Source organism: Nicotiana attenuata, unplaced genomic scaffold (genome assembly GCF_001879085.1).
Source record: "Nicotiana attenuata strain UT unplaced genomic scaffold, NIATTr2, whole genome shotgun sequence".
In the NCBI taxonomy this organism is placed as follows: Eukaryota; Viridiplantae; Streptophyta; class Magnoliopsida; order Solanales; family Solanaceae; genus Nicotiana; species Nicotiana attenuata.
Window position 1 is genome coordinate 342,059 of NW_017670863.1, and position 11,515 is coordinate 353,573.

General features: G+C 34.9%; 2 protein-coding genes across 4 annotated transcripts; one reads left to right on the forward strand and one right to left on the reverse strand.

Moving 5' to 3' along the window:
- The first annotated feature begins 3,153 nt into the window (after positions 1 to 3,153).
- Positions 3,154 to 7,723, forward strand: LOC109244002 (DNA-directed RNA polymerases II and IV subunit 5A-like). Of its 2 annotated transcripts, none has more exons than XM_019411028.1 (5): positions 3,154 to 3,240; positions 3,860 to 4,070; positions 5,750 to 5,929; positions 6,471 to 6,584; positions 7,314 to 7,723. In XM_019411028.1, exons 2-5 carry the CDS (start codon positions 3,870 to 3,872, stop codon positions 7,437 to 7,439), a joined length of 621 nt encoding a protein of 206 aa, XP_019266573.1. In that variant the 5' UTR covers positions 3,154 to 3,240; positions 3,860 to 3,869; the 3' UTR covers positions 7,440 to 7,723. The 2 variants fall into 2 exon arrangements, with proteins under 2 accessions (XP_019266573.1, XP_019266574.1); XM_019411029.1 differs by having other exon boundaries at positions 3,156 to 3,240; positions 3,863 to 4,070.
- Positions 7,724 to 8,350: 627 nt separating this feature from the next.
- On the reverse strand, positions 8,351 to 11,146 carry LOC109244003 (GATA transcription factor 1-like). Of its 2 annotated transcripts, XM_019411031.1 has the most exons (3): positions 10,782 to 10,873; positions 10,580 to 10,650; positions 8,351 to 9,635 (listed from the first exon to the last, which is right to left on the reverse strand). In XM_019411031.1, exons 2-3 carry the CDS (start codon positions 10,616 to 10,618, stop codon positions 9,030 to 9,032), a joined length of 645 nt encoding a protein of 214 aa, XP_019266576.1. In that variant the 5' UTR covers positions 10,619 to 10,650; positions 10,782 to 10,873; the 3' UTR covers positions 8,351 to 9,029. The 2 variants fall into 2 exon arrangements, with proteins under 2 accessions (XP_019266576.1, XP_019266575.1); XM_019411030.1 differs by lacking the exon at positions 10,580 to 10,650 and having other exon boundaries at positions 10,782 to 11,146.
- Between the last annotated feature and the right edge of the window lie 369 nt (positions 11,147 to 11,515).

Genomic DNA, 11,515 nt, shown 5'->3' on the forward strand with positions numbered 1-11,515 from the left:
ATCTCTCATTTTTATTAAATCCTTACTTCTTATTTATGCACAAACTAAAAGTCAACTATTTCAAATTTTAAAAGCAGAGTTAGTTTACTGTAGGCTTGCCTAGCAATAACGTTGGGCGCCATCACGACCCATAGGAGAAATTGGGTCGTGACAGAAAAAGTTTGAATTATTGTTGAGATTGTTGGTTTTGCCTTTTCCTACATTCTTTATATATGTGCCTAATATATCAAATATGATTTTATGTTAAATAATTATCATTAATGAAGCATCAATTTTATTCTATCTTTGCATGCAGGTATTTCAAGAAATTATTGATTTCGCATGCTACATTTAAAATACAAAATTTAATAAGTTATCAAATATGAAAAAATGATAACGAAGTCTTACCAAACTACCAAGTCTCAGAAATGTTAAATCTTCCTAAATATTATTTTTCCTAAAAAAAACTCATTATTTCAACTATATATAGGAGAGTGGCGAAGGCAAAACAAATAAATTATAACAAACCTTCATACAAAGAATGGCTTCCATTACAAACCATTTCTTGATTTTCATTTTTGTTGTGTGTTTTACCTTGTCTCAATTCTCATCTTCTTTTGCACACAAAACACCAATTGTTCATTTTATTAGCAATTTGGCAAATGAGACAGAATCAGTCCAAATTAATTGCAAAGCAGGCGGATTCCCTAGGGTTTCACAAGCTCTTCAACCCGGCCAAATTTTTTCATTTGAAGCAGATAAAATGAAAAATACATATTATTGTGTAGCCATATGGGGTTTGCAATTCACTTCTATTAAAGCATTTCAACCAAAAAGAGACAAAGACCATCATAATATCTATTGGTTGGTGAAAGAAGATGGGTTTTATCGCAGTTGGAATAAGGTTCATTGGAACTTGATTGCGGGATGGGACCGTGGGATATGATCAGAGATGAAGTCAGGATTTGAATCCGTAACCGACACATTAGCTCGGCTCTTGAATATGATAGTTGATTAATTAATTAGCTTCTCCTTTGTTTAGTTCTTGCAAATTGTTATTTTATGTCGTTTTAATTCACATGATATTGGTTTTACAAGTATACATTCTATAAATTCGATTTACAATGAAGAATTACCGTCTGATTCCTATTAGATTTTAATCTTCTTTTCATTTTTCGTTTCTTGATTTATTTATGATTATAATCACCTTCTTTCCCTTGGCGTGCAATTTATAAGACCAAGATAGTATAGATATTAGCACATTCATTCCAACAGTAACGGCTCACGGATTATTTTACCAGACCTAGGTTTAATATTTTCTGCTTGCAATATCATTAATCAACTTTGTCACGATCCAAAAGTTAACGGCTTTGACTAACATTTGACGACTTAAATCCATCGGGCGAATCCTTAATCCCATCGTATATTATATAAATAAACTTAAGATAATTAAATATTTTTGGTCTAGCGGCAAAATGTATAACTTTTCAACAACAAAAAAAGGGTCAATGACACAAATGACATTGAAAGGAGTTGATCTTGAAGGTTAACCAATAGGGGTGTTCATAAAAACCCGAAAAATCGAACCAAACCGAAAACCAAACCAAACCGACCAAAAAAACCGATACTTTTTGGTTTGGTTTGGTTTTGGTCTTGAATTTTAAAAACCGATCAAATTTGGTTTGGTTTTGGTTTTAATCAGAAAAAACCGAAAAAAAATCGAACCAAACCGACAATATGAGTAGCTATTTCAAATTTATTATTCACCTATATATATATGTATATTTTTTTTACAAAGTTTCAAAAATTTAATGGTAAATGTTAATAGTTTGCCCTTTTAGTATAGTTCTTTACCTTTACCTTCTAGTTTGATTGGTAGTTTTCTTTTGTTAAGTGTAAGAATCCATTTCGTATTAAAAATAATATATTTTTAATTGAGTCCTTAAATTATTCATCACTATTTGATTCAATTATCATCAATATATCTTGGTAAATAATAGATTTCTCAAAGGGCAATTGATTTGATAGTGTTACGTTGAAAATGTGGTCTCCGAAATATGTGTTTGGTAGTGTATATCGTATATTTAAGAAAAAACCGACAAATAACCGAAAATCCGACAAAACCCGACATAAACCGAATCGAGAAAAAATCGACTTAAGTGGTTTGGTTTGGTTCTAATATTTGAAAAACCGACTTACTTGGTTTGGTTTCTTTTTAGGGAAAAACCGATCCAAACCGAACCATGAACATCCCTATTAACCAATACTCAGGTAACCTATTTTAAGGGAGAAATTCAAAAATAGCCAGATTACAAGTGGTTGTTCAAAAATAGCCCAATTTCAAAAGTAATCGAAATCTAGCCACTTTTCATGTAAAGATAAATCTGAGCGAAAATACTGTTCAAAACCCGGAAAATACACCAGTATATTATGGTGGAGTTCCAGCATAAGTATACTTGAACTTCAGCATATTATACTGGAGTTCTAGGATAAGTATGCTGGAACTCCAGCATAATATGATGGAGTTCCAGCATAAGTACACTAGAACTCCAGCATAATATACTGGAATTCCAGCAAAGTATACCGGTCCAGTATAATATGCTGGAAGTTCATACACAAGTGCTCGAATCTCCAGTATATTATGCTGAAACTTTTCGTGTGTTGGAGTTCCAGCATAATATGCTGGAAGTTCATACACAGGTGCACCGAACTCCAGTATATTATGCTGGATCGGTCTCTGTTGCAGCAAAATAGTGGCTATTTTTCATTGACTTGTTAAACGCCGGCTATTTTTGAATGACCAGTCCGAAAACTGGCTAGACCGTGCTATTTTTTACCTATTTTAAAGGTCAAAAGTTAAAGATCACTCTTATATGTCCTATTTTTGTCATTTCAGGAGAAAAAAAAGTATGGTATTATTACACAAACAGGCGGCCAGATTCAATGCTTACCTTTTTTAATCGGTATACACACATTATACATTGATTATACTAGTTATATAATACATATATTATATATCCGACGGCTATTTTTACTTTAAAAAATTAGGTATACGGCTATTTGGGTTAATTCTTCAAAAAGTATTTGGCCCCAAAACAAATGGAGTCTATAAAGGCCCATTTGAAAGTAAGGGCCTTAGCCCAAAAAAAAATAAGTTAAAGCGAGCTTTCTGCCTTAAATACCCAACCCTCAACTGTTAATTCCCCCCCTTTTCCATATTTCTCTCTGGACGACGAACTTCGCTTTGCTCCGGAATCAATTGTATGTACTTTTTTTGCTCCGACCAAAACCCTAACCCCTAAATTTTAATTGTAAACAACAAATTTTACTGATTTTGCATCAATATTTATGTATTTGTTTTACTTTCTCAAAGAATGCATCAACCTTTATATCATTGTTGTGATTTTTGCGAGTCTTTTTTTTTGATTGGTTAATATTTGTTAAATATATGATTTTTGCGAGTTAAATATGCGTTTTTTATTTGCTTCTCATACGATAGTAGCTCAAAGTTGTGATGGTAGTGGGGTGTTAGTAATAAATATTGTTTCAAAATTGCTGATTGTTAAAGGGTGGATGTATATGTATATTGATTGTGTAAAATTCGTGTTTAAGGTGTTCAGTGTTCAAAGTATATCTCTAGCTAGTAGTTCTATCATATTCTTTTACTATAAATTTCAGAGGCGGAGGGTTCTGATTCTAGGAGAGCGACATCAATTGCTAGTAACTAACTAGGTTTTGAATTTCTTAACACATATACAGGGTTTTGGGGGGGGGGGGGTAAGCTACTTGTTTGAACCCATATCTTAAAGGGTACATTAACTCCTGGTAACGTAGCCTTTTTTTTTTATTATTTTTTTATTTTTTATATTTGTGAATTTAGTAGGGCAAAGATGACTCTATCGGAAGAGGAGCTCTCGAGACTTTTCAGAGTTCGTAAGACACTGATGGAAATGTTGGCGGATAGAGGTTACCTTGTTGGAGAGTTTGAGATAAATATGTCAAAACATCAGTTTCTTCAGAAGTATGGTGAGAATATGAAAAGAGAAGACCTTGTTATTCAGAAAGCCAAGCGCAACAACAGTTCTGAGCTGGTCTGTGCTCTTTCAATATCCTTTATTGCCTAATTTTCAATTAAAGTATTTGCATAATAGTTGGACTGAAGCTTAGTTGTTGTTGGCATCTTAACTAAGCTTACTGTCAGTTTATTTGCAGTCCTTTCTTGTCTAAGGATTTTGATCTTTCCTTTAATAGATCAGCTTTTTGGGTTTTGTTTTACTTATCCAGCAAAAGTATTGATTCTTTTCCAGGTTGTTATGTTACTCCTTTTCTACTAGCATGTTAGTATACTCTGTCACTTCATTGTATAACTGAAGATTTCATTTTGATGTAGTCTCAGAGTATCTTGTCATTGTTGTAATAGATGCTCTTGACATTGAAAAACTATCTTGCCGAAGACAAGTTAAGGGGATATCATAGAAAGATGGCTATTTCTTTCCACCACATAGTGAAGTAAACATATTTTATGTTAAACAATGTTTTCCATTATCATGAAGAAAAGGGAAGAAAAAAAAAGTTTGTCAATTAGAAAATGAAAACACATTAAAGGTTAATTATGGATAAATGACCCCAATATGGTAAATGTAATTGGGAAGGACATTCAAAAAAAAATCAAAGTTGGAGTTCACCAAAACAAATGGAAAAATCCTGATCGTGCAAACTTTATCTGTGACGTAGAAGAATGAAAAGAAGAGAAAGCTCGTCACTATGTACAATATAGATAAAAGACTTAAAGATAAAAAAAGTGTATTTTTGTACCCCCTGAGCTTTTGTCTAGCTGTAAGATTGCAACACGTGATGTGTGGACTAGGCGCACGTCAAATATTTGAATCCTGTCGCTGACAATAGATACTAGAGAAGGGTAGAGGGACGAACCTATTACCCCCACAGAGTTTAGAACTGCACACCATTTTATCCTCGGGGATTTCTCAGTTATCAGAAAAAATAGGAAGTGTACTTCTGTAGGATGTAACAACTATGCCTGAGTACCAAGCTAGGTGGGGCCGGTGGTATGAATACTCCTATCTATGTCACTCCATTTGGACATATTTTCTCTATATATAACAATGAGTTCAATATTGGACTTGTTCACAACAGAAAGAAGAAACATCAGTGAATTTAATTTTGTTCTGTTGACATCTTAATAATACAGGCTGAAGAAAATTTTTGCTCTCTGATTCCAAATGACTCGACAGTAAGGAAGAAAAAGGAAACTAGAGAGGGGAAAGAATGTCTCCTTATTTTTTAGTTCAATAATGGAAAGGGATATGTATGTCGTTCAGAATCCAGGAACACTAAAGTTGGGAATTGGAGTTGTAGTTTTAGTTGCAACTCTACCTTACATCACTTAGGTGTAAAGTTACAATCTCGGTGGAGGCTTTTCCTGCATCTTCCTTTCCCTCCATACCCGACTTTTCACTGTAATCCCCGCACCAAAAGAACTTAAAGTGTTCAATATGAAAGCAACAAAAGTTTACTTGTAAAAATGTGTATAAATGCTTTTGTAATATAGCAACTAAGGAAACAGTTGATGGGTAATTTGATATGTCAATTTGTCCTTTGAATCTGTTTTGGTATGTGTTTAGCATAAAAAATTTCAGATGTTTTTAGCTACTTCAACATTTGAGTTTCTTGCATTTCACTTGGAATAATTTGCTCAACGAAATTATTTGCTACCCATGTCTCAGCCATTTCCTTGGTTTATTGAATCCAGATATATGTGTTCTTCCCAGAGGAGGCAAAGGTTGGTGTTAAGACAATGAAAACTTATACAGAACGCATGAAAAAAGAAGATGTCTTCCAAGCAATCCTCGTTGTACAACAAAATTTGACTCCCTTTGCCCGTACCTGCATTTCTGAAATATCTACAAAATTCCATTTGGAGGTTTTCCAGGTGACTGCTCTACTATGTCTACAAATATTTTATCCTTACTACTTTGAACGAAGGATTGAAATTGTTATAAAATAGCTGAGGAGCTCAGTTTACTCTACTTTTGTGATCATTTTTTTGTTACATTTTTTATTTGGTTTTTTCGATTTTGGTCTAACTACGGTTCATTTGAGCACCTGACACTACATCTCAAGTAGCAGGACCACCAAAATCAGAGTTTATTGTGATTTGCGACCATTTGCATTTTGATAGGGGGATTATCCATATATGAAATTTATCAATTCATCTTCTTTGGGTCTTGACCGAGAGTGATTCTACTGGCATTTTCACTCATATGAAGGATTATTTGGTATTCCTCCTTTTTCATTTTTGTGGTGTGTGTGGGTGGGGGGAGGGGGGGGGGGGGACATTTCTGTTCTTTGTTTGACTTGGTAATCGGGGAGCTTGCATTTTGCACCTTTAGTTGCTTTATGTGATTGATAATTATCCATTTAGATAGTGAAAATTGGTGCTTAATCATCGTGCTATGTGTTTAATGTTTCAGGAAGCAGAGCTGTTGGTAAACATAAAAAATCATGTTCTAGTTCCAGAGCACCAGCCACTTACTCCTGAAGAAAAGAAGACCTTGTTGGAACGATATACTGTGAAAGAAACACAGGTTCGTGTTGATAACATTATTGCACTTGTTAAACTTTTGACCTCATATAATACATTAAAGACCAGGAGACACATGGTGCCTTCATAATTTTGAAGGCAGAATCTTTTAGTGCTAGTGTGGTTAAGAGTGAAAGAATTAATGCGATGGCTTTGTATTCCCTTCGACCTATTGTGAATGAAATTGAAGATAGAGAAAGGAAGAAGATAAAGCAGCATGCTTCCTTATAGTGTTAAAGCCAAAATTGTCGTGATCTCCCTTAGTAGTCTAGAAATTAACCAATTTTTTCTTTGCGTCTTGTTTTGTGTGAAAGATCATGTGAAACCTTGTTTCGAATAGCTGTTTGTCTATGTTAATACATTTCTATAGCTTGACTTCTATTATGACTTGGGGTTTGGCTGAGGGGAAATTTTATACGGAACTAGGGTCCAGCTGGGAGGCTTGCCCAAACGTATCTATGGTTTGAACAATTCAGTTTCCATGTTGAGTTATGCTTTGATGAACCTAATGTTTGTTAATTGAGTAGCTTTGATGAAAAAACTACCAGCATGCATTGATTATTACTGTCGTTGCCTAGTTATCTTATGCTTCTACCTTTTGGCAGATTGTTTTGTTCCTGTCATCTTGGTTAGCGCTGCCACTTTTGACTTGTGCTATTTGGATAAGTGCGGTTGATTGCTATTGCATCTTTCTATCTAATCGAATGCCTAATAATTTCTTCTGTTAAAACAGCTTCCTCGAATTCAGATCACCGATCCTATTGCTAGATATTATGGGCTAAAACGTGGCCAAGTCGTGAAGATTATCAGACCAAGTGAGACTGCAGGCCGTTATATTACTTACCGATATGTGGTGTGAATTAGTTTTGATGTTTTCACCAGTTGAAATGTAAGCACTGACCAAAAAAGTCAAGTGATGTAGTTGTTTCCTTCCCATTTTCTTTTCATATGAAATTATGAGAGACCAATTTTATATGTAAACTACACCTCTGGGCTCTGCATCTTTTTCCGAGGTTGCCCTGGTTCTGACTTCTGACCTCTAAAATGTGCACAAAATCATGTGTAACATCTGTTAGTTTGTATTGTCCATACATGAACATATTTGAAACTAAGAATGCATTTGTAGATGCAGTCTTCACTCTGTCAATCTACAAGCATGAATTTGCAATGTCACACACTACCCTGAGCCGAGGGTCTATTGGAAACAGCCTCTCTATCCTCACAAGGTGGGGGTAAAGTCTGCGTACACACTACCCTCCCCATACCTCACACCGCCTCTCTATCCTCACAAGGTAGGGGTAAAGTCTGCGTACACACTACCCTCCCCATACCCCACGGTGTGAGATAATATTGAGTATGTCACTACCCTCCCCATACCCCACGGTGTGAGATAATATTGAGTATGTTGTTGTTGTACACACTATATAAGCTATCTTTCTATCATAGAAATTGAGAATGATGAGCAAACAAAGAGCTAGGTTCAGGTTGTAGCCATGAAAAGCACCCTTAGAATGAGAACATCAACCTGCTGAAAAGAAGAGTTTTTGTTCCCTACTAAATTGTACTCCTTTCCTCTTTTTTATGTTGCTTTAATAGTCTAATAATTGGATTTTACTAGCCGGATTAATTCAGATTTGCGCTGTGTAGAACCTATTAAGGGGGAAGTGTACCCTACTTTGGGTTTCTCCACTCTTATGACTCGAACTTGAAACCTCTAGTTAAAGGTGGATGGATACTATCCATTTCCAAATCCTTGGTAATCCCAATCTGTAAAACAAGGAGAACTTTGCCATATAACTTCCATTAGTATTTTATGGTCTAGCCAACAAAATGTACATTGCAGTACAAGAAAACAAAGAAAAAACTTCAACAAGAAGTACATCAGGTAGACACTCGATTAAACACCTCTAAGAATTAGAACAAGTGTAAAAACTTCTATCAGAGAAAACTGCAACTTCCCCAACCGTCAAAATGGTAGCTCAGTGCACAAGGCATTCCGCATTCATACAGGATCCGGGGAAGGGCCGCAATCCAAGGAGTACGATATAGACAACCTACCCTAACGCAAGACTGTTTCCATCGTTCGAACTCGTGATTTATTGGTCGCACGGAGACAACTAGCTTCCCCAACCATCAAAACATCTTATTGGTAGTAACTCTCCATCAACTAGTCAAACCAGATTTCTTCATCTCAATACACAAAATTTCATCATTTCCAAAACCATGCAAATGAAGAAGCAAAAAATATTTCTTGAAATATGAAAATTCCTAGTGAATTTTGATGGAAATTAAAACAAATAATATGGTTCAGTAACCTTCTAGCCATTACAACAAACCTAGACTCCATACTAATTGTTGCTAAAAGAAGAAAAAGGTCAAGAAAATATGCTATAGACTCAACACTAATTAACCTGCCCTATATATCAACATACTTCATATAGTAATCCTACTATATTCCAATCCTCTGCTTCCTCATCTCCAAAACTTTCCTATGAGAATTTGAATGCAAATTAGCTGAAAAAGTAGGACTATTCGCGGGACGATACTCAGGCAACAACCTTCCAGACTTATACCGGACCCCACAGGCGTTGCAGAGCGTCTTAGGTCCCATAGGACCTGCACGCCATTGTGGGGTCTTATCGACCCCACAATGCTGACACCTCCTACCAATGCTAGCTCTTTTAGCTGTCGTCATTGGTAATGAGAGCAATTCCCATTCTTGCTTATTGTTCTTGATTTTCAATTTTCTTCCCCATACGCAATGCTCATTTGTTAAGTCAGCGAAGCTAATTCTTCGCCTTCTCTTGCCCCGTGCACGCACGGGGTAGTTAACTGGAACTTGTAGGCTGCCACAGCCGATCATAAACGCGTTTTCCTTGTCGTTTATATTGCAACTGTTATTGTTAGTGCTGATACTGCTACCGTTTTCCAGTACTGAAACTGGGCTGTGGTGATCAAATATGATATTCGGGACATTTTCGGAGAATATATCAAACTCTACTGCTGGAAATGCATCTTTATTTGATAGCCATTCCAATTCTTCCTCTACAGATTCCTGCAATATGCATTTTGTTAATACAATGATATTTCAATTTAAATGATGTTTGATTGGCTCGAAATTTGAAAGAAAAACTTTTAGAACTTGTGATTTTAAATATACCGATACACTAAGATCCCGCTATACGCGGAGTCTGGAGAAGGGCCAGACCACAAGGGTCTATAGTACGCAACTTTACCCTGCATTTCAGCAAAAAGCTGTTTCACGGCTCTTTAAATGGAACGTGTGATTTTAAATATACCATGATATTTATTTAACTATAATGACATGTATTAAAGATAAATAAAAATATTTAGGAGGGAATATAATATTTTGTAGGGCTAATGTTGAATAAGAAAAGTCAATTCCAAAAGAATTTGTATATAGGGACCAAAATGTCTTTTTATATTTAAAGAATGCAAGTGGAAATCAGATACGTTGTATTATTCGTACAGCTCAGTGCCTCGTGATAACCAACGTACCAATCATAAAGATATGTCGGCCATATTTTTATTTCCAAAAATACCCTTATCATTTCCTAGCAAAAAAGAATTGCAAAAAATATACTATTTTCTTTTGTGAATGGAATTTAATAAAGAACGTGCCATGAATATATTCTTAGGGTTTCAAGGGTAAAATAGTCAAAATAGGAAAATTCTTGAACGCCTCCACTTTTGTCAGAGGGTATCTTGTTCCCTCCGCCGGAAAATTGTCGCGTTCCATTTTTAGTCCACGTAAAAAAGAAGGACATGTTACATTATTTTTTAAACGGAAAGCTTTAATAGACACATAAATATTAGAATATTTTTAAAATAACAAGTTTTAAAAGTTTTATATAGTCACACAAATATTATAGCGTATTTAAAATCACAAATTTTATAAGTTCCTTTAAAAAAAATAAAAAAGGGTCAACTCGATGCACAAGATATCTCGCGTTCACGCAGGTATGGGAAGAACCGCACCCGAAGGAATTGACGTAGACAGCCTATCTTTGCAAGCATTAGCGGCTGCTTCCACAACTCGAACTCGTGACCTATAGGTCACACGGAGATAATTTTACCGTTATCATATGGCTTCTCTAAAATTTTATGTTTTAAAACTTTGTGTCAAATTAAACTACGACAAACAAAGTGAAACGAAAGGAAATATCAATCAATGACTTACAGAAAATGAACGGCTATGATCATCCGGGAGAAAGCTAACGTTGGTTGAAGAATCCAAAGAAGAAAAAGAAGAAGAAGAAGAAATAGAAGGATGTTTTTCTTCATCCAAAGAGAAGTTCAAAATATCATCATCAACCATAAAACAAGTTGTTGAGTCCAAAGCTTCGACCATATTCATTTTCCAACAAAGAAAAAACTTAGAAAAATTTTAGAATAGAAGAAAAAATGAAACTTAGTTTGGTTCTTTGGCTTTGAGTTGGTTTGAATCTGTTGAGAGAGATATTAGGGAGAAATAGTGGGTTGAGAAGAGACTTAAGAGAGAGAGATTTGATCTCTTTCCTCTCTCTTTCTTTTATGGTATATAGTTGTAAACTCTATTATTGTTACCCATAAAGTTAAGGTTTTTTTGGATGGCAAGTTGGCAACAAGAGGATGTTGATTTTTTGCTTGTTTTTTAATTTTATTTTCTTTCCTTTTACGTTTGCACATTGAAATGATACCCTGCTTATCTAATTTTCTATTATACCGTCAGACTTCTCTATAACAATATTCTCATATAACAGTCATTCATTATGAAAGTCATATTTTTCTGGAACCGATTTTTATAATATGTTATAATATATATTTTTTATAACCGTGCTTCACTATAGCAGCAAAAAAAATATCAGAACGAACGAGACCGTTATAGAGTAATTTTTACTTCAACTTATATGGTGTAATTTGACTGGATACTAC

Bases quoted from the DNA above. Each gene is read 5' to 3' on its own strand.
- LOC109244003 (XM_019411030.1), bottom strand. From the start codon at position 10,958: ATGAATATGGTCGAAGCTTTGGACTCAACAACTTGTTTTATGGTTGAT. The intron at 9,636-10,781 runs GTAAGTCATTGA...TGCATATTGCAG, and splicing joins ATCATAGCCGTTCATTTTCT to GAATCTGTAGAGGAAGAATT.
- LOC109244002 (XM_019411028.1), top strand. From the start codon at position 3,870: ATGACTCTATCGGAAGAGGAGCTCTCGAGACTTTTCAGAGTTCGTAAG. The intron at 5,930-6,470 runs GTGACTGCTCTA...TTAATGTTTCAG, and splicing joins TCCATTTGGAGGTTTTCCAG to GAAGCAGAGCTGTTGGTAAA. The intron at 6,585-7,313 runs GTTCGTGTTGAT...CTGTTAAAACAG, and splicing joins ATACTGTGAAAGAAACACAG to CTTCCTCGAATTCAGATCAC.